At 34.6% G+C, this 24,026-nt stretch overlaps 1 protein-coding gene across 10 annotated transcripts in view; it reads right to left on the bottom strand.

Annotated features, from left to right (window-relative positions):
* The window catches only part of LOC136033679 (ATP-dependent 6-phosphofructokinase-like), a 136,595-nt gene that overhangs the window by 49,615 nt on the left and 62,954 nt on the right, over positions 1 to 24,026 (bottom strand). For 8 of the 10 annotated variants that reach the window (XM_065714528.1, XM_065714520.1, XM_065714526.1 and 5 more), the window contains exons 4-6: positions 10,539 to 10,728; positions 4,186 to 4,396; positions 947 to 1,055 (exon numbers count right to left, since the gene is read on the bottom strand). In XM_065714528.1, coding sequence (XP_065570600.1) covers positions 947 to 1,055; positions 4,186 to 4,396; positions 10,539 to 10,728 — 510 coding nt within the window. The remainder of the gene's footprint in view (positions 1 to 946; positions 1,056 to 4,185; positions 4,397 to 10,538; positions 10,729 to 24,026) is intronic. The other 2 variants (XM_065714523.1, XM_065714522.1) reach the window with 1 other exon arrangement.

Genomic DNA, 24,026 nt, shown 5'->3' with positions numbered 1-24,026 from the left:
CTAGGGCTAAATACAAGCATAAGGAGATGGACTGAATGTAGTTAAAATTGGTAGTAAATCTAAACCCCAATAAATGGAAATTATGTTTAGTTCAGCTGATAGGACAAACTGAACTGTTTTCTTAGCTAATTTAAAAAGGAAATTTTGGTTAGGCACATGGTAGTTAATTAGGTCGCTATTTACATGGTAATTTACTGAATTCCTGACTAAATGTAAAAAAAGAATATTGTTCGTATCTTTCCGAATTTGATTGACTTGACAAGTAACAAATAAGAAATTATGCAAGCCTCTAAGAAATTATGGTATGGTTTTGAGGGACAAAAAAGCATGCTTAACAGATCAGGCGATAAAATGAAAAAATGAGGTATTAAAAAGGGAAGACGCCAATGGCTGTAGAAAGGTGAAGGTTAGATTTATGGGTCAGTTATGGGCCTCCTCTGAAATACACTTTATACTTTATAAAGATTCTTCTGTTAAATCATTTATGCATAGAATTTTAACATAACTCCAAAAAAACTAAAGTTTAAAAAAAAGCTTTTACGGGCTCAACATAATCATACAAAAGGCAATACCTATAGTGAGTAAAACGGAGATTTTGTATCCACATTTACCATTGACATTTCGAATTTTCTTTAGGGGAAAATATAGATAGAAAGAAATAAACATACATATGAGAACTTAGTTTAAGTTGGCAAGTGATATAAATTCTAGTTATGCTCAGAAGATTTTGCCCTTGTTTATTTTAATTTTGTCGGAAACGCTCAACAAGATTTTACCCTTTTCTATTTAATTTTTTTTGCCCTGGATACCTTTTCCATAACAAAATTCATACATGTTTTTTTTTACGTTTCTCACGTGTTTCAGAAAATTTTTACAAAGTACAAAGCCTATTTTAGAAAAGACCCAAAGTTTTGCATGCAAAATAAAACTGGAAAAATATTCTTGCCAGAGCAAGCTTGTTGCAGAGCTTTTCCGGCCAATCTTTAGGAGGTGGAGATTCGGGGCAAAATATGAAGTCAGCTTCACTGGCAAGAGCAGCCACTATTGCTAGATACCTGCATAAAGGAACAGAAATTAGGCTATTGTGCATTCTATCCAAAAATTATTATACAGCAAAGAAGATGTAACAACATTGAAGGACTTTACAAAAAAAAAATCGATTTTCCGAGCTAGATGGTGTTATGATCACTTGCTTAATCCCTACTAGGCTATGCTGCTAATCGGTTTCGTCTGGTTTTCAAGGATACAAAAGAATTGTTTTCAGGGAAAAAAATATTTTTCTTGTTGCAGGATAGAACATGCCATATTGTCATTGCTTAAATATAACCTGCGGTTTGGTTCGCACCAAAAGTGAGACTTACCCCGTCCTGAGTCAGAAAAACCCAGCAGAAAAAAGATATATTCACGCAAAGAAAACAATAGAACACAAGAACATCCCTCAATCATAATGACAATAAATACATCTACAACTATCAAAGCAGTACAAAATAGATGTGAAAAAGGAAAACAAACGTAACAAAATTGTTGGAACTAAATCATATTTTTGTACCGTGAATAAGCAAAACATTACCGTTAGTTTTACACACAATATTCAAATTCAACCCCCCTTAGAAACCCAAAATGAACAGAAATTACGACAAAATATCAAGTTAAACTTAGATCACGGAGAAATTACATTAGACAGAGTAGGGCTAACCCCCCTAACCCCCCTATGCCTTCTAAAGACCAGAACGTCTTGCACGCTATACTGAAAACAAAATAAATTTTAACTGTTTCCTCTTTTAGAATGTTAATAAATCCAAAATTGCTGAGACTTTTAGGAATGAATATCAATATATGAATGAAGATCAATATTGAACGATCAATTTGATCTATCAGTTCGTTTCAGTAATCTTGACTATTGTGGTGACCTTCCATCTTTTTTGGTCCTACTCCTGTTTGTTTCACTTTTTGCTCGTTTTCAGTTTGACTAGATTATCTATTGTAATTACTGTTTATTTTTGGTTTTATTATTTTTGATAGTTATTTATTTTTTGTTTTACGGTTTGATTATAATTTTTCTTTATTCCTTTTCGTCTACCTCTTTAATTTTCTTTGAAAAATATCTTTTGTAGAATAGCTTTTTTAAAATTAATAACGAAATAAAACTGAAGATCTACTGACCAAAATTAGACAAGAATGATGCAATATCCACTATCTCAAAACATGAAAAAAAAATTATCAATTACGTCCTATAAAAACTGAAAGTTCAATAACATCTTTAACAGTGAAAAGCTAATCTAAATAGACGACTTCAATTTTGAGTGTTGTTTTGCAAACCCTCGTATCTACTTTAAGCGTTTAGAATGTTTGTAATAGATTATCGCAAAAGAGCTGTTGACCCCACCTGGTCTACGTTTTCCTCCTTTCAATTTAAATACATATTAGGCAGACATTAGATATCCGAGTGATGGCTCACAACTTTTTCGCCTAAATTCCATGAATGTCCAGATACAAGCCTAGAAATATTATTTACAGCGTATATTTGCTTATTATTACGACAAGGCAGAAAACTTTAACTTATCGTGCAACCCTTATGACATACATTCCTTAAATTTTCCCGTAAAGATTCAGACATTAAACAAAAACCCGGCTTTAGTTGGGTCCTTGTTTTCATGTATAGAAACAAGGTTAATGAGTCTGTTTCTATCATTGTCGCTCAAAATTTGCCAGTTAACTCATCTACTGCATCCATTTCACAGTTTCCGATTAGCACTTTCAGCGATTCACATCCTCGTCGGCTAACTTTCTCTTTTTCCACTAAAGTGTGTTATCTATTTTTAGTCAAAAGACTATATCATCTTTGTTTTTTTGATTTTTTTTGGTTAAGTCCCTGTATAAGTTCTGTGAGCTTCGATTTTTTTTTTAACCTTGATGACACGTTCATTTTTTTCTTAAATCAGTCTTACTATATTTACTTCTTAGCTGTGTTTATTGACTGAAGTCCGAATTCAGCCCTTACGGATTTGTGATAGCCATTTATTGAAAACAAATTTAATGTCAATTTCATCACAGAAATAAAACTACAATCAAATTGGAACGAATACGACTAACAACAGTTACAAATGGATGCAAAATACATATATAACTTAGAATTCCATTTATAATTGAAAATAGAATTATTCAAAACGCTCTACCGAGAAACATACAAGCTATAACTTATTTGCAAGCAGTAGATATCCAATTCACAAGAAGAAAAAATAAAAAAGCTGCATTAACTAAATTAATAATAATGTATATATTAATAATTAAACCAAATTAAAACCAATTAAGTAATAATAATAATAAATTCGTTAATCAATAAACTTGCTAATTAATTTAGTTATTAGCTAATAAAGTTGGAGTAGAACAAAGCTGTTCAGACGGAGCACATTTTATAACATTACATTGGGGCAAATCTCTCACTTCTTCTGAAAGATCACGACAAGAGAAGGAAGACAATTATGATATAACTTGAAAAAAGAAAAATCAAAGCCAAAAGTCTTGTCATCCTAAAAATGTTCAAACAAGGTGGAGCCAGTCAGCATGTCAATCAATAAAAGACCTTCCATATGCAGGATTAGAGAGGTCATAGCGGAGAGATGCTGTTGTCGCATCGTGCACCAGCTGGCGTGGGAAGACCTAGGTCTACGTAATATCTCATGGAAAACCATAAAAGATTATTTTCTGTATCCATAACTTGTCCAGAAAAAGCCCTTTGTATCTTTTAATGACCTTTGTATCTTATCTTTTAACTTGACAAGCCATATTCTATTTTTTAGTTCTGAAGTACTTATTCTTAACTGATTCTCATCAACTTATTCATTTAACTCAGAAAATCATCCAGTGCCCATTCTAAATCTTAGGCGTTATACAAATATGTGACTTTAAAGTACTGTAACAACATGTATTTCATAACGCCCACAACAGACGGGGGAGGGGGATCACAAAGTCCTTCAATATCCTTTAAAAGGTATCGTTTCCAAGATTTCATCTATCAAAAAGGAAATTTGAAATGTTTTTGCTCAGAAACCCAGTTTCCAAACATCAAACTTCCAGCAACACCCAATTTTTCTTCTGTTTAGTCTACACCCCATCCCTCATGTTTTAGACTAAGAACATCATTTTTCCATTTTATTACTACTGTAAAAAAGATTATTGACCTACCCGCAGTGTCTTCCCATTACTTCCATAATGAAAGTCCTTTGATGAGAGTAAGCAGTGGCAGCGATTGCATCAATCGATTCGATAATACGATGAAGAGCCGAATCCGTTCCAATAGTCATGTCAGTTCCACAAAAGTCGTTGTCAATGGAGCCTACCATTCCGACGATATACAAGTTGCAGTATTTACTTTTTTCTTCTGCTGTTATTACTCCTAGAAAAAAAGATAGCTACTGTTTTAAAGAAGGTATTTACCATTTATATTCTACTACTACTACTAACAATAACAACAGCTTACTGCAGAACCAATCCGCTTGAGGCCATATTACTAACTACGCTCCACCTTCATCCCAATCCATTTAAAATCTCCCTCTTTACACCCTACCAAGAGTTCTCAATTTTCCTTAAATTTCCACTTATGAGCTCCTCCCATCCAAGCCTTCCGAACTCCTTCAACCATTCAAACGACGACACAGTTAGACAAAAACAACAACTCACTGCAGTATCAAGCCGCTTGAGACCAAACTACTGACTACAATCCACCTTCATCGCAATCAATTTAAAATCTTCCTCTTTACATCCTACTAAGAGTTTTGGATTTCCCATAAATTTCCCCATTTGAACTCCTCCCTTCCAAACCTTCCGACCTCACTCCACCATTCAAATGACGACACAGTTTTATTTCAAGGTAATAAATGGCTTTGAGTGCCTTTCTAAATATTGGGTTTTTTATCTACATCTTTGGATATTGCCAAGAATTCAATGGCTTAATTTCAGTATCGATTTTCAGCTATTGTTTGTATTTCTGCATTTTAATTATTGTTTCTTTCATTTAATGCTCAGCTAGTAATTGTAAGCATGATGTAAATTAATTAAAGAATATAAATAATCTAAATTCCTGCAATAGTCCTACTAAGTACAGAAGGACAAATAAAAGAGTGAGAGGTACAAACTTGGATGACTTTACATAAATAACCTATAACATCCAGAGTTTTGATAGTGGCAGTCAAAGCAGAAGATACACAGGGTGGGCTGTAAAAGTAACTCCATAAGCCTTAAGCAATTTATTACTGTGTTTAGTAGTGTGGTTTGAATTTTGAAAGATAACAAGTTACTCTTTTAATGATTACTTCAATTGGTGCGGGTTAAGTTAAACTCACAGCTCCCTAGAATCCCGTTTGAAATTACTTGAAACCTGTTGGTCAATCCCTTAAAAATTAGAGGAAGATTTCAGAAAATTCCACCACCTTTCCGCATTACTCTAAAAGGATAGGAATGTATAAGCTACAGCACGAGAGATGTAGGCACCATGAGATGCCGGCTCTAGACTGTATTAAAACGAACAGAAATTAATCCGTATATGAAAGGGGCTTTTACTCCTCAACGCCCCGCTCTTTACGCTAAAGTTTGACTCTTTCTCTTAACTCTACTGTTTAAAACAGTAAGAAACATTAGCGTAAAGAGCGGGGCGTTGAGGAGGAAAAGCCCCTTTCATATACGGAGTAATTTCTGTTCGTTTTAAGTTTTAATGATGCTCCTTACTTTCATTTTAAAAAACTTGTTTTTTTCTATTTAATTTCTGGCCGTTTTGAATTAATGCATGTTTTGATGTTGGCTCTCCGCACATAAATAATTAAAATAAAATTTGCATATTAATTAATTGCAATTATCGGAAAACTTTGAGAAAAAAGGAGTGAAGGAGGAGGCCTAGTTTCCCTCCAATTTTTTGATTACTTAAAAAGGCAAGTAGAACTTTTTTAATTTTTACAAACATTTTCATTGGTAAAAATTATGCGTAACTTACGAATTAACTTACGTAACGAACTTCTATATTCGTATGTTTTTATTGCGTATATGAGGGGGTTCAACCCTCGTCAATACCTCGCTCTTTAAACTAAAGCTTAAATATCCCAATTCCTTAAGAATGACCTCTGAATCAAAAAGGCCGTAGAATAAATAGTTGAAATTACTAAAAATACTTTAGCGTAAAGAGTGAGGTATAACGAGGAGGTAAACCCCTAATATGCGAAATAATTTTTGTTCGTTTTAAGTTTTAATGCTGCTTCTTACTTTCAGTAGAAAAAACTTTTCATATTTATTTTTTCATTGTTTTTTTCAAATAATTCTAGAAAATCCCGCGCACCCTTCATTGAAATTCTCTTCCCCCATGAAAAAATTCTCCATGGAAATATCCTTACACGTAATGCCCCCCCCTAAACTCTCCCCCTAAACTAAAAAAAAATTCCCCTGGAAACGTCTGTACACTTCCCAGTAACCATTACTATATGTAAACAAAGGTCAAAGTTTGTAACTTGCAGCCCCTCCCACGGGGACTGCGGGGGAGTAAGTCGTCCCTAAAGACATAGTTATTAGGTTTTTTCGACTATGATGAATAAAATAGCTATCTCAGAATTTTGATCCGGTGACTTTTGGGAAAAAAATGAGCGTGGGAGGGGACCTAGGTGCCCTCCAATTTTTTTGGTCACTTAAAAAGGGCACTAGAACTTTTCATTTCCGTAAGAATGAGACCTCTCGCGACATTATAGGACCACTCAGTCGATACGATCACCCCTGGGAAAAAAAAAAAAAAAAAAACAAATAAACACGCATCCGTGATCTGTCTTGTGGCAAAAAATGCGAAATTTCACATTTTTGTAAACAGGAGCTTGAAAATTCTATAATAAGGTTCTCTGATACGCTGAATCTTATGGTGTGATTTTCGTTAAGATTGTATGACTTTTGGGGGTGTTTCTCCCTATTTTCTAAAACGAGGCAAATTTTCTCAGGCTCGTGACTTTCGATGGGTATAACTGATCTTGATGAAACTTATATATTTAAAATCAGCATTAAAATACGATTCTTTTGATGTAACTATTGGTATCAAAATTCCATTTTTTAGAGTTTCAGTTACTATTGAGCCGGGTGGCTCCTTACTACAGTTCGTTACCACGAACTGTTTGATAAGATGTTCTACCACCTTTGCTGAGGATAAGCACTCATTCACTGCTTAAAAAATAATTAACTTATCATTTTTATGATTTTGTAAGTTCATTTAATGATTTTCTAAGCAATCTGTCTGGATTAATTAGGTCAAGAACAAGTCCCTCTGGCCACAAGTTACCCAATCCATAACTGGTCAGCAGTTAAATAAAACCAGGAACCTTTACAATAATTTGCTTTTCGTACGTGGCTATTTAGGTTTTCTGCATTTTTGATCAACAGTTTTGCATTATGTAGTGAAGGGCGTATGGGGCTAGTCACTTTTTAATTTATGTTTAATTGACATGAGTTAACATTGAGTAAGTTATTTTTTATGTAGCCTATGAAAATTAACAAATTGTAATTGCAATTAGTCTGTCTTTTTTTTTTTTTTTTTTTTACCTTCCTATACTGTCCTTGTCTCGTCTTATTAAAGAAAAAAATTTAGTTTTTTGTTTTTATAGAAGAATTTTGTTCTCAGTTCTCTATGATATATTTGTATTTGCAGAATTTGATAATTTGCTGAAAATATTTACGCACCTTAAGGAGGTGAAAGAGATACGGAAGGTGTTTCACGTTTGGAATGGCCGTGCGCGCTATGGATTTAGGATTTAGAGAGCAATAAGATAGATTTTGCGTGTAGATATAATGATGTTCAAAGTGGAATTTCGGCCCTCGATTGCGGTATTCGCTTGCAGTTTGAAGATTCAAAATATATTTTACCATGTGATATCCGTCCGATATGCCGTAAACCAGGCAATTTTTACAATATATTCAATCTGAGTTGCTGAGGGCTAAATTCAAGCTATAGCTTTATTGAATATTTAGCTAATATTTCTGTTTTTCAGGTGATAGCTTTAAATAATATAGGACTTAATAATCATAATTCAGAGTTACTTTGACTTTAAACAAAAAAATTGATAGTTCCGTCAACATGGGGGCCTTGCCGTATAGATTACATCGGTTTTTAAAGTGGCCATTCGGAGCAATGTAACTGTACATAGGGAAATGGTGTTTGAGTCACTTGTACTTCATCTTCGTTTAGGTGTTTATTCTTGCTATTCAAAATTTCTGTACCACCCACCTTCTTCCTCAAATAAATGAATTCTTTGATCTTTTGGGAGACCAGCTTGAGAAAGTGACTGTGAATCTCCCGTGTTTCTTTGTGGGTTATCTAAACGTTGACCTGATTGAAATAAATGCAATAAACAGTAGCGGACTACTGAATATTTTCATATCATTTGGAATACCTCCATCATTCAACATACCTACGAGTCACGGATACATCGTCGACATACATTGATAATATATTCTCTAATGTTAAGACTGATTTCCCCCCCCCCCGTGTTATTGTGTTATTGTTAGTGACACTTCTGACCATTTTGGTGTGTTTTCTAGAAATGCTATTCCTCTAGGAAATAGTTGTAGGTTATAGAATGAGTTTTAATGAGGAATATATTATCGCAAATGAATTGGGATAATATTTGATTTAATTTGGTTGAGGTTTGACTTGTTTTACCAGATTATTCAAAGTGAATTAGAAAAGCATTATCATAGGAAAAAAGGACGGCGTAAGACAACCTCAAAGAAGACAAGGATAACTGAAAACATTCTAAAATCGATGCGTATTAGAGACAAAGTTCGTAAGAACAAAAGGTCAATTATAGGAGTGATTTAAATGATAGAATATATAATAATTACCACAATGCCCTGAATCAATTATTGAGAAAAGCAAAAAGAAAATTTTACTCCAGGAAGTTTGAGGAAATATCGGAACGTTCAGCAAAAACATGGCCCATGGTTAAGGAAGTACTACAGCAGCCAGTGAAAAGTGATATGCAAAAAAGTGATAACCAAGAAAGTGATATGCCAAAAAGTGCTGATGGTGTCTTGGGGATGTTCGGAAACTACTTCTCACCGGTAGGAAAGCGTGTTACTGAAGGAATCTGTCCAAAGTTACACGACCCAAGCCTTTTTGATTACCTTGGTTATTCCAAATCGAAGGTTTCAAATGTACTTAGCACCTGTAGCATTAAGCAAGATGAAACAGCGTATCCATGAAATGAAAAGTAATGCCTCTGGTAGCCATTTCATATCGTTAAGAATGGTTAACTTTATCCTGCCATTAGTCCAGAAGCCACTTTTGTCCCTAATTAATTGTGCATTAAAAAGGGTTTCTTCCCGTCATATTTTAAAGAAGCTCGTGTGACTCCTGTTCATAAGGGTGGTGAGCCAAACATTTAAGAAAATTATATGCTGATTTCTGTTCTTCCTGTGCTATCACGTGTTTAGGAGAAGTGCATTGCTGCCCGTCTCTATGCATATTTGGAACGTTGTAATGGATTAAATCATACCCAATTTGGATTTTGACATGGTTAATAAATAGAAAAAGCTGCCGCCTATTTAAGCAACACGTTCAATCAAGCGCTGGATGAAGGATACAGAGTTTAACAGTATTTTTAGACATAGATGCATATATATATATATATATATATATATATATATATATATATATATATATATATATATATATATATATATATATATATATATATATATATATATATATATATATATATATATATATATATATATATATATATATATATATATATATATATATATATATATATATATATATATATATATATATATATATATATATTAGTTCCTGGCACGCTCCTAGGACAACTTGCCTTTGCGAGTTCATGGGCAGTTTAGAAGATATAGTTGAACGACTTTATTTTCCATGTATATATATATATATATATATATATATATATATATATATATATATATATATATATATATATATATATATATATATATATGTCTGAATTTAAGTTTTATTTTTATTAATAAAATTAACTTAAACTTAATGTGGCAAACAATTTCACATTTCTAGTTTAGATGCATCATAAACTTGTTCATATATTTAGCAAGTTTCTTAAGTCGCGTTCAAGATTTCGTCAATTCCGCAGCCTAGGACTCGTTTCTTTACTAGCACTCTGTAAAAATAGGAACCTGCAATTCATATATATTATCGTACCATACAAAAATTAGCAAAACAAAGATTATATTGAAAATGCGATTCCATTTATACAATAAAAGCTTCTCAGGCGACAGGCATAAAAAGAAAGTGCGCTCTCTTGTGAGCACCGTAGGAACTGACACTGATTGTCAAATGAATAAATACTTGCTTCAACTAGCCCTGCCCGTTGTGTAATGCCACATGACTGTTCCGAGATCATTGTTTGGCTAGGAGTTACAGACAGTTGCCAATTATGAAAAGTAAAATTTATATGTGAAACTTGGCAAAAACTGTAACTGGAATTAAAAGTGGTAAAACGACCGAAAAAATGAACAAGGTTTTTTACCCTTTTCAGCCAGCTCGTCGACAAGTGATGACCATTCCTGTCTAAATAAATTGGCACCTGTAAGAGAGCCATCTCCACCGATGACGACTAAGTTTGTTATACCTCTGTTGATTAAATTTCTGGCCGCCTTCAGTCGTCCTTCCCTCTCACGAAAATCCTTACATCGAGCTGATCCAATGATGGTACCACCCTAGAATTGCAAGGACAAAACAGATTTATTATATATATAATCATTAAGGAGGATCTTTTCTTTACCAAACAGATCTTTCTTTAACGCCATATAATAAGTTTTATAAAGTAAAAATTTTAAGAACAATAGGTAAGAGCCCCAGTCCAAGAGTAGTAGTGACGGCATAAAGCGTTTAAGCAGGGCCCTATCCCAACACTTTTTTTAAATTTCTTCGAGATGCGGATGCATGTTATGACATAGTTAATATTTTCTAAGAGACGCAGGTGTCTATCACGTCACAGGGAATGTCTACTTTTGCATGTTACCTATTAGTCTCGTTTTAAAAATCTATCCGGTCAAGGCTTCCTTACACCAGGATTACCGTGGTTGTTAGAGAGTCTTTTAAAAACCTACAGGAACCCACCCAAACCTTTTTCCTTTGATCATTATGTTTGAAAACCGACAAAGGCCGAGAAAAACCAACAGAGACCCCACCATATCGTTATTTATTTGGGTAATACATAATAATTTCTCTGATTATTTACCTTCAGGGGACTCTTTGCCCAAGGATTTCCAAGATTGCTACATAATAGATTGTTTTCCCTTTATGGTTTAAAAAACCTGCGAGGGGCTGGTAAAAACTTCAGGAGACTTTTTTACTCCAGAATCTCTAAGATTGTTACATAACAGTCTTTAAAAATATTCAGGACTACTTTACTTCGGAATTTCTTCGATTGTTATTATTAAAAACCTAAGAGACCCCACCAAATCTATATTTCCTTTTAAATACCTTCAGGGGTTCACCCCCTCAAGTAAGAGGCATAGTCCATACATTATCCTAATATACTCATGCTTATCCACCGTTTCGTGCTAGCAAATTTGCAGCCATTATCTGTATGGAGAACCGTTATAGAGGCTATTGATTTTATGGAGCAATGGATTCCCGTTATTTCCAGGAAGTCAGAAACGTCATTCACTACTATTCTAACGAGGAACCGAGTGGCTCCATTATCCCCGAGGGGCATAAAACGGCTATTAGAACGGAAATTTCATTAGTCTTCCATAAGATTTTGAACGTGTCACGCCATTCAAAAATGGAAGCCCCTAGAAAATTGAAAAACAATTAGAATTCCGCTTATATTTTGTGGAGTCTCTCTTTCTATATGCCCTAACAAAAAAAAATCGCATACCCAATTCGACCTACTATAAAAGTCTATATTGAACTAATAGGTAAAACCCATCCCCTCCCTCCTGCTATCGCGAGATTCTCACAAAGATAGAATAATCTTATTTTCTCGCCAAATACAATAAAACCGCTTTCTAGCAAGTTGCTCAAAAGGCATAAGCTGGGTAAAACCCTTAATGGTGTGAAGCCCTATTTTCAACCAAACAGCTGCTATTATACAAGAGAGGAGCATCCCCTTGTCTGCTAAGTTAACGCATTCAGACAGATGGCAAATTATTACCTTACGACACGTACCATACATTTCGCTAAATAATTACTGCAAAAGAGTCTGTTTTTACCAGCTCCTTTCGTCTGGAAATGATTAGCCTTAACGCTTACATAAATGTGTTTTACCAATGAAGGGAGTGGATAATATAATTCCATTATACTAAGAAACAGCACACAAGCGTCTTTTTGTAACGATAATGATGAGCCCCCTCCTCCCCTAGTTGTAACCTTGAACTTTACTGATTCTGTAGCTTTTTGCTCTAGCATATTTCTCATATAAACCTAGTTGAGCTACTTTTCTGTCAATGATAAAGAAGGGGGAGGGTGTGTTTAAATATTACACTTAAACGGACTTGTATAAAATTATTGTAACTATTTTATAGCAAGAATAAAAGCAAAGTATTTAATTGAAGAATAAAAAATACTTAGGTAGATTGAATTCTTTACTTTCCTTTAAAAAACTTTCTTCTTTTTATCCTCAAGGGCCGTGAAAATTATGGTTTTCTAGCATCGATATAGAAGGGGTGCGGTGTAATAGGGGGTTGGGGGAGTTATATTTTTCACTACAAAAGAATTCGTTTTTCACTTCATGGAAGACTAAAATGTAATTTCTTTAAAAGGAAAATTCGGACCAATGTCCCAAAACCGTGAAAAGGCAAAGGCGGACGATGCTTCAGGACAAGCGATTCTTATGCGTGATGGACTTTCCAGCCATTCTACGCCCCCCATACAAGGCGGGAATGCTCCCATCCGGCACAATCACGATGCAGGCCCTCTGTTCTCCACATGCAAGAGTAGAATGTTACCCCTTCACATCCCAAGCCCCACAAGATTCAAGCTAAGGGGTCTTCTAAGCCCAACATGCAAGATAGACCTCTTGATCTTAATGTAAATAAAATCTATTGACATTTCTCATGAAGCTTGTTTATTAGCAGTAAAAAGCTTAATGTTTTGTTCTTTTTGGGGGGGAGGGGTCCATCCTATCGCTCCATCTTAAAATGATACATTTTTTAAAGGGCATTTCTCTAAAAGGTAAAATTTTCTGGAAACTTTTAAAAATATCGATGATATCTCCAATGTTTAAAAAGTAACGCGTTCATTTTAGTTTACTATAGAAGCCTTTTCAATAGTTTTGAGAACCCGTCGGTTCTAAAGCAAATTAAATTTGAATGTTTTAGAATCAAGAAGATTTAAGTTATTTCCTTCTAAGAAAGTTTTAAGCAGAAGTTTTAGAAGCAGGAAGATCTTAGTTATTTCCATTAAGGAAATATAACTAAGATTTTCATGCTTCTAAAAATAATGAATTCTAGTGTTGAAATGCGTATCCTCTAAAAAGAGGGATTTAAGGCTCCTTAGATTAATATTCCTTTTCATAGCTGAAAATTATGATCTTCCAGCATGGATCAGGAATCTGCCGACCAATGTCTTCAGGGAAGAGGAAGAAGGAGCAATGAATGTCAACAGCCCCTTAGTAAGTTTTTTAAGACACTTTAAACATTATAACACCTGACACGTAAAGGAGAAAATTAACGTGGTAATTTCTGATCATTAAATCTATAGCTCGTAGTGCGAGGGCTATTGACCTGAAGAGTCACATTGCCAAGCTATGGTCATTAAATTCTTAATTGGTAGTGAGGTCCCGATGCATCTGAAGGCTCACTTTGTGAGCCCATGTATGGTCATTACATTTTTAACTGGTAGTGAGGTCTCAATACATCCGAAGGGCTCACTTTGCTGGTACATGTATGAACATTACACCTATAGGTAGTAGTGAGGTCCTTCAACCTCTGAAAGCTCACTCTTAATGTTTTCTCTTTTCAACCTAATATAAATTTTCCCACAGCATGAAATCAAGAGTGATTCAATCAGCTAATAAGGTTTTATTTTTTCTAGGTTCACATACCGGCATTACCATCGGAACCCCACGGAAATCTAAGTACGGGCCAAGTGGAAAGTGAACGTGAGAGGGATTATAGTGCGGGGTGAGCCCTATTAGTATACTTTCCCCCAATTTGAATGTATATAGTTTCATGAAAAATATTAGCCTTGATGCGGCATTTTTAGACAGTCCCTTAGTGCAAACAATGCCAATGATGAAAAATTAATTTTGCTTCAAAATGCCCTTCGACGACTCCACAAGCACAAACACTACCGTGAAAAACTGCTCAGAGTAAATATCGTTTATCAATTTCCAACTTCTGACAGTTCAACATCACCACCAGCACCACCAAAACAAAACAAAGATTTATCTAAACTTTCATCAAGTGTTATAGACTTAATGCCTCATTCATTTTGTGAGCAGCGTAAGAATCGACTTATATCTGAAATGAGCAAGTACAAATCGAGGATTAGAAAGATGAAGTTAAAATCCATTAAAAACCATACAATGTAATTGATTTGGTATAAGATTTGATCACAAACGGTATAACACTGAATCATTTATTGGCCGTTTGAGGAATATTTAAAATCGTCGAACTTTCCAAAAAGTCTTATTGGGAATAAACATGTTTTAAATCGATTAAGGGCATTCGAAGAAATATTAAAAGAAAATATAATTTTCGGAAGGTAGGCCAAGGGGGACATGATTTAAAGGGTATTAAGCAAAAGCGTCTTCGCACAACATTTAGTAAGCAAAGGGCGGCCGTCGCTACACACCACGTTTACGTTCGAAATGGCTCAAGGTTTAAAATGATTTTATGAGTTATGAATTCTCCCCCCCCCCACACTTGCTCGAGATGCTGAAGTTGAAAAGAAGTTGGCGACAGAGTATTCACAGAATGAACCAAGCTACACTCTTCATTAAAATCATAGAGATCGCGAGTTAATCATAGAGTAACTTTTGACACTAGACGAGATTCAAAGAGATCATAATATACCGTACATGTATATCCTAATTTCAATCAGTCACTATGTATATGCCGTTCCATTGTGTTCCAAAAGAGGCGATAAAGTTGGTAGAGCCTTTGAATCTATCTTTGAACAAAATTCTAATAAAAAAATTAAAATAGAACAGGGAAGTGAATTTGTTAATCCACATGCTAAAAATGTTTTACTGAAATAAAATAAAACAATCTATAAAAGTCATAATCTTATAGAGGCAGCATTGGCCGAACATTTGATGAGAACTATTCGACTTTTAATCTCGAAATATTGTACATTGAAAAACACTGTTGCTTTTATTCAAGATTTATGTAAAATCATGTTGATTTATAATCAACGTCCTCATCGATCACTGTCTAATCATATCCTTCTTGAGGTTCATCACGGTAACAATTAATTTGACATTTTTCTTAAACAATATTCTATTGGAGAGGTTGTGGAGAGAAAATTTAACGCTGGTGATACAGTTTGAATCAACCGAACAAGTAACATTTTTGAAAAGGGGAATTATTTGTGGTCCACTGAGCTTTTTAAAGTGTCAAAAGACTTAGACATTAAACCTGAAATGTGTCGCCCACGTAATATGGAAGATAACGAGCTTCTTAATGGTTTTTATTATTATAAATTGCAAAAAGTTAAAAGTAATGGAATGTATCAAATTGAATGTATCGATGTAAATGAATTTATCAAATCGAACTCACAAGGATAAGAGACAGTTGCTGGTTTGTTGGCTAGGATACAACTCTGATTTTAATTCTTGGATTCCTCTGAAGATGTTCACAACGTCTAATGATTTTTATAAGACATTCATATCCATTGTTTCTGACCCACTCTATGACAATTAAAATGAAACAAGTGATTTCTGGACAAAACTCTCCCAAGCCATAATATTCGAAGAAAAATGTGAAGTTGATCTTGTTTATTGCGTTTTTTAAAAATACATGTGATATCCTGAGAAAATATCGTACAGGAGATTAAAGTAACACCTTTTGACTTCTCTGACGGGGGTTTGGTGGCAAATTTTGACTCTGAGGGTTACCCTTTGCTACTATACCCTACGAGGAATACAACATTATGCAAGAGCTGTGTCGATTTATCAACAAAAACTTGGGAGTCGGAAGAAGGATGGCTTCACATTCAACCATTCAAAAGAACAGAGGAGAATTGAAAATACAATTCATTTGAGAATGAAGAGATTTTTTAAACAAGGATTTACGCGAGGTTCTCGGTTTTAAAGATCGTATTATTAAAGCAAAAAAATTCAGTGGTAAGGATCATGTTACCTATGCAGACTATGCAACCGGCATCTCATCTAACAATTGGATATTTCTTTATGCATCCTTTGTCGAGACATTGAGAGTTGGTAATATCAATTTTCTCCGTCTACGTATTCTTGAGCGAAACACCAGCCACGAAAACATTGACCATTACAATACAAAGCACCTTCAATATACTCCAGTCAACACTTCGTATTTGGAGCTCTGCCAATTAGCATTTAGAGGCGAATTGGGTGATCTCCTAGCAATAGACTGAATTTTAGCTGTGATTACATGTCATTTTCAACCTATTGAGTGAGATATCTAATGAAAAAAAAACTTTTGTTTGTCCTGATATTGATTACTATGTTTCTATCCTTCGAACATGACCATTGGGTCATGGAATGAACTATTAGAGGGGAAGCTCGTCAATGTCTGGCTCTAGTCTTGGCAGTTAATTTACTAATTTCTTTAGCTCTGCATTACCCCTGGGTAAAAAATAGATTGCACCAGTTGAAGCATATTTCACGTCCTCTACACTACGTGATCGGGACTCTGGGAAGGATTTTAAAAGTGTCACAAAATCAGGTTTAGAGCTCGATCCCTGGGCAAGCGATTGAAATCACAAAAAATAGGAAAAGGTTTATAAAGGGCAAAAATTACTCATGCCTTATCAGTCTCAACTCAGCCCGGAAGCGTAAAACATCTTTCTTGTCAACGAAACCAAAAGTAAAAATTGTTAGATTGAAAAAAGATTTTTTTCCTAAAAATGGGATATATATCCCATAAAAAATCTTATCCTTCATTCAACTCATCTCTACATGTTTTCAATGCAGAAGATGTAAATTTGAGTGTAAAACATGGTTACTATGAACAATTTTATCCGCAATAACCGCTCACTGAAAACGTATATTTTCAAATTTATTCCAGTGAATATTATTTCATGGATTTGACTTCTGCATTTTTAGATTTGCATGTCATTGTCAAAAATCTAACAACAAAAAACCAAGTGCAGTCAAGGGATAATCCTATGAAAAATCTGTACTACACAATTTGTTCAGACAAATAAGTACCTACACAAATGGAGCGTCGGTGGGCACGAGCAACAATATTTCAAATTATGCAAGTTATATACAATCCATGTTGATGGTTCCAATATCCTATAAACTTTTGAAAGGTAGGACTATTGGAAATGAATATAAAATTGACACTGACACTAGCAATATGCTAAGAGATGCGACGACTAAGATTTACACTTGGTTGGGAAAATAAACCCGGAGATATTTGATATACTCCAATGGTTGCCCCCCTAATCAAAAGATTGATATAAAGCTACAGCTTCCTCCGTCCAATTTTATGTTTCAAAAAGTAGTTCCCACTTCCCTGATGTTCCTGTTAAAACCTGATGTAACAGTCTCTCTCACCTCGGCAATACTTCATGTACGAAAACAACAAGTTATGAGTTCTGTTGTTTTGGCAACTGAAAAATTAAGAGCTAGCGGAAATAATATCAAACTGCTCGTTCCTCATAAAATGCAAATCAACAACATATTGCTATGGGTACACTTATCTACACCGATTCATCAGTTGTCAAGGGTGAAATTCCTTCAGCACTTTTTTTGGCTTGTGTAAAAAGTGCCAGTACCGTTGGATCATGAACAAATTGTTGACAAAAATTGGAAATGTTTCATCTCTTGTATGTAAAGTAAACGAAATTCCACCCAATAGTCTATCCATTGATAAATACTACAGGACCCTAAATGAATTTATAATGTAATCCCTAGATCGAGATTCACAATTATTTGAAAAAGGTATAACCAAAGAAAAGTTTGCAAAAACTCATGGTATCATTGTACTGGATATCTCCGTTACTCAAGATTTGACTATTGTTTCAACGGTTACAGTGCGTTTAGCGTGTACCTTTGCAGAACCATTGGAAGAGAGTATTGGATTAATTTAGCTGAATCAATTTGAAACCTATTGGGCAGTTACCCCCAATGGCAGTGTTCAATTTGATACCATGAACACAAATCAAATAATGAAGGTATTCAATTTGGATCCGTACATATCCAAATACAAATTCTATTGCATACTCTCGGATTTCCTAACCATATTCAAAGTGTTAACAATACTCTCATGATTGTTAACAGTAGCCCATCAACTGTAAAGACATAAGGCTATGCAAAAACTGTAAAGGCTATGGATCTTTCAAACAGTACAGAATATTGAATTATTTGACCCTCTTGACCTACCGTATGCTTTCTACGCACCTCACATTAAGAACATTCTTGAGCAAATATTCAAAATCAGGAGTGAATACAAGATTTATCAAAAGAAAATTGTTGTTCCCAAGCAATATTATATTTGATTTTTCGATGTCGCGGAAATGCTTACGGGGAATTTCTCAGCATTTATGGTGAAAATCCTCTATTAAATGAACTTCTGGTTGAAAATAATCTTTCCTACCAGTATAATATGAATTTCAGTGCCCTAATAGTGAATTTTCTTTTAAAATGTTCGTAAATTTGTTTATTAATAAAACTTGTATAAAAACTCAGTGTCCTTTAAACTTTTTCTTCCACGTATAGGTAGCCATCAGAAACGATAAGTGACGGCAGCTTGTCAGGATTGAACTTGTATTCATCTTGGCATGGAAAGTAAGGGTCATATTTTCTACAATATAATACAACTTCATTTTTATTACATAACTTTGTAAAGTCAATCATACTATTCTGATTCATATTATAGAATTTGCATGTTCCGATTTACTTGTTTGAAGCAATGTCTCATACAAAATTGCCAAATGAAGAATCACTCTCTGTAGCAGCAAAATAAAAGTCTGTTGGACTATAATCATAGTACCCTGTAGTTTCACAGCGATGTCGTAAAAAACCGAAACTTCTTATTACCAGCAATTGAAGCGTTAACGAGGTTCTTCTTCCCAAAGCAATTCAAAACCAAGACGATACCAGTCTCTTAAAAATAAACCAAAATCACCTTTGGGCTTTTTTGCAATCATATCAGGGTAAGCATTTTCCCATTGACCAGATTTATCATAGTGACAACTGGAGCATAGGAAACCTCTAGTATGAGTCACATATCTCTTCAAAACACGAATTAAGGTCTTTATTTTGCATGTGTGTCCTCTATGCAATTGACATTGATTGCATAATCTACATTTATCATTATAGTCATCAACAAAAGTACAATTCTCACAGAATGACCAGCTGCTCATTGTATATAAACATAAGGGAGATGTTTAAAACATTTTCAATGATGACTGTCTAACTTCCAAAACAAAACTTATTCACAATCCATAAAATGAATGTCTTCTAGGAGGAGTGACGTTCAATATCGGTTTAGACAGGATTTTTTTTAAATGTCGACTTATTCCTTGTTGCCTTGCAAAATAGCCTTCTAGGTAGTGGTTTCAAAACAGAAACATATTTTATTTTGTTTCAATGAATATGTTTATAAGTTGAGTAAATGCATCTTTGTCATAATGTTAAAGTATCATACAATAGTCCAAACACAGAGACTCATTTCTCATTATATCGTTAAGCATTCTTTAAGAAAATATATTACTTTAACAGATAACTCTAGAAAATCATCATCTATTTTTCCAAAGTCACTAGACGCCGCATGATTTTTGGTTCTGAATGCCAGTCATTTCTAATCCTGACGCTCTCATTACCGGTTACAGACTAGCAATAGATATCCCTTGTAGCAATCTCATTCCTTTTTATAGATTGATTCAAATCATTATCTTTCGATTTTGATCAATATATTTCGATTGTGCATTTAATTCGTCTTTTAATATTTGTATATACATTATAGTCACCTTTGCGGCAAAGCAAGACTATTCTTCCGACTTGAATTTGCTTAATGATATACCAAATCACTCAAACATTTCGTCCCATTCTAGGGTTAGCCGGCAACCCCTTGTGATTTACATTGCAGCATTAGGCATTCTAGGTTTAACTTCACCTTTATTAGCACCTTCAATATTCAATAGAGTAAAAGCATTCATTACTAAGGAATAATATCCTTGATGTTGACAAACTGAAATCTTTGTTCATTCCTGAAGCAAATTCAGGCATGATTATGTCACCCTCAACTCCAATTACATAACAGTCACCAGCATCTCTTAGAAATCATTCCCTATTAGGTAACAACCAAAACCTATTAGGTAGCAAGCAAATTCTATTACTTACGAACCAAAGAAAACATGATTTGGCAAGGGTCTCGTAGGTTTTTAAATAAACATTCAAAGAAATCCTGGAATAAAGAAGCCCCTGAAGATTTTTGATAGACTTTTATGTAACAATCTTAAAAATCCTAAATATTTTTTCCTGGCCCTTGTAGGTTTTTTAAACACTCTATTATTGAACATGTAAAAGTAGACATTCCCTGTGACGTAACAGACACCTGCATCGTTTAAAAGTTTAATAAAAAGTATTTTAATAGACTATTATGTATCACTCTTTAAAATCCTAAATATTTTTTCCTGGCCCTTGTAGGTTTTTTAAACACTCTATTCTTGAACAAGTAAAAGTAGACATTCCCTTTGACGTAAGAGTAACCTGCATTGTTTAAAATTTTAAAAAGAAGTGTAGGGACCGGGATTCGAAGGGATAGGGCCACACTTAAAAGCCTTATGCAGTCACGGCGAGTACACAGTTTGCAATCAGAAGTTTCCAATACGCAGAGATTCAGTTTTTTCAACTGTTACTGTTACAACAGTCAACTGTTACTTTGACAGCCTAAGGATTAGACAAAAAATAACCTCTAAAATGCTAAATGAACTATAAAATATATTTTATATTAAGATGTTTTACATTAGAAATCTCAATTATATGCCTCCAAAAATTATTCATTGTGCAAGTTCCCCTTGTGTAACAAAATTACCAAAAATGTTTCGAGGAAAAGTATACAATATCAGTTTGGGCTACCTAAGATGGGCAAATTTCAACTGAAAATTCAATGGTGATTCTTTGTAGCTTGACTTATTTCCTAAACTATGTCATACAGCACATAATTACAACAAATAAAAAGAGAATATATTCTTGTTTTTATTCTACTGACCCAAGAAAGTATTCGCTAAAACACTTTTTTGTTCTTTCCAAAAAAATCCCAGGTTGAACCGACAAAGACATTAAGATACATAGAAATGTGACTGATTCGGCTTTTGATCCATTCCCATCAAGGGGGGGGGGTAAAAGGAGTGACCTAGTCCCTCCCTGAAGTATTTGTTCGACTCGCAAAAAATATTAGAAATGCATTTCGGCAAATTTTAATGCGTTTTTTACAGTGTTTGTACCACCAACTTGGAGAAAATTTCTTATATGCCCTTGGTTTACACTACAGAGATCACATAATTCCCAATTATCCCTTGAGGCAACAAAACTGCAGCAAATTTAAGAAATAGAAATAAAATACTATGTGCTATCTTTTGTCATATGCCTGAGTTACCTTTAAGAGTTTGTTAGCAATTTTACAGTAATTTTAACCTGAAAATGCCATTTAACGCTCCAATGTTATGCTATTGCCAAAAATATTGCTAATTAAAACCTTCACAAAATCATCTAGCAATAGCTTCAATCACGTAATCAGATTTCAGAGGTCACATTTACAACATATGAAAATATTATGAAAATATGGAAAACTGACACCAAAAACTAGTCGTATAGTTTTTAAAAAGTGTTATGATACTACTATAGACAGAAACACTTATGCTATATGGTGCCATAGACCATTCAAAATTGTTTGCTTCGCTGATATCGTCCAGCATTGCCCAACAGAACAAGAGAAATTGAAAATAACTTTGAATTGGATCCAAGGTCCAACCTAAAATTTCCATGAGTGGGCACCCTTTTTTTAAATTATTTTCTCTATCGATTATGAGGCAGTCAAGGCTAAGTTAATATGCAAAACATGGACTTGTGAAAAACAAACGCTCACAAATAAACCTAGCGTGATCATTCAGCAAAAAAAGCCCTTTAAACTTCAGTTTAATTCAGAGAAAATATACAACAAATTAAAAAAATAAAGGCAAATTATATTCTATTGAGATTTTATAACTCTATTCCAATTCTACTGGGTCATACTAGATGGCACTGGTCATTGTAACCCCAATCTTAGCATACAAATTTATATTTTTAGACGCAAATCTTCTAGTGTACAGTCAGCTTGTCAGCACGAGACCCAGATTTTGAACTCAGCTGCAGTAACACATGACTGGGCTAAACATTTGTTTCCAGAGAAGAGATTATGCGGAAGAGCCTCAATTAACCCAGACAAGAAAAGGAAGATACAAATTTTTATAAACCATACCACTAGAGGAAGAGAAGACGAATTGAAACTGAAATATTCCAAATATACACAAAATTGCTATTTCCCAAGTAGGGGTAGCTCTGTGCCACGGTTTGTTGAGTAAATATCAAGGGGTTCAGCCCCTGGGGTCCCTAACGCCAGTATACTCATTTTGTTGTGCATTTTTGGACTTTGGCTTGCTTTGACTGATATTGTGCTTGATGCAAATTTTCCCAGACTCCTGCATCTACCAAATGGCTTGAGAGTGTTTATCAACCCCCTTTTTACCCTGCTTTGAATTTTAGCTCTGTGATTTCTTTTGATATATTTTGCTTGCTTAATTTATTATTGACTGAGGGCCCCCCTCTGCTTGTAGTATTTTTGTTTTATTTATTTGAAATTTGACTTCTGTTTGTGATTTGGTTTTGTTGTTTTACCTGATCACTTTTAACCCATTCCGTCCGTCTTTTTTTTTTCTTTTTTTTTAATTAGGGATGACTGGCAGAATAGTCAGTAATCCTGCATCCCCTGACCCATATAACTCTAGTGTTAGGATTTTAGCCTTAGGAGTTGAAGGTCCAAATGACACCAGTAGGCCTTTGAAATTAGGTAGCAGAACAATTATTGCAAGAAAACTGTTTTAACACCTCCAAAATCATGAGTGAAGCGGCCATTATGGGTCAACGCAAGAAAGACTTGGACCAGATGGCTCTATTATCATAATAGCTGCAAACCAAGCAGTAGCTACTGCTATATTTTCTGTTACAGATATAGCAGTAAATGGATGTAAAGTAAAGTTTGTGCTTAGTCCTAGTTCCAACCCTGCTTCAATCAGAAATAGAAAAGGTATTGTTTTTATCCCATCTAAGGAGGTCACCAATCTGGATGATTTTGTCAAGGAGGTCCAAGTCGACAATAGAATAAAACAAGCAACATTGGCCTTTAAAAACCCAAACCCATCAGTTATCCCTTTGGTTTGCACCTTCAATCTAGATGTTCAGTTCCCTCTGAAAATCTCTGTTTGGGGTGCAAGGTATACAGTTAAGCAGTTTATTCCCCGAGCAATTCAGTGCTTCAATTGCTAAGGTTTTGGCCACATGGCTTCAAGTTGTGGGAGAGGCAGAAGATGCCTACTATGTAGTGGATAACACACCCATAGTGAATGTCCCCAATCCAAAACATTAAAGCAAGATCAGGTTCTCAAGTGCCCAAACTGCAGTGGCAACCATGCTGCTAATGCCAGGGAGTACCCAGTTTTCATGGAGAAGAAAGCTATTGTAACCTATTCTTTCACCAATAGTTTCCCCATGAGAACTGCAGCTGAAGCCTTGAAGAAGGGACTTCCAACACAAACAAAGCATGTCCCTATGGCCCATAAAGATTCCTTCCCTCCTTTGATACCTAACCACCATCCAGTT

This window comes from Artemia franciscana, chromosome 12 (genome assembly GCF_032884065.1).
Source record: "Artemia franciscana chromosome 12, ASM3288406v1, whole genome shotgun sequence".
Lineage (NCBI taxonomy): Eukaryota > Metazoa > Arthropoda > Branchiopoda > Anostraca > Artemiidae > Artemia > Artemia franciscana.
The sequence above is the reverse complement of the archived record's forward strand: the minus strand, read 5'-3'. Positions and strand labels throughout refer to the sequence as shown.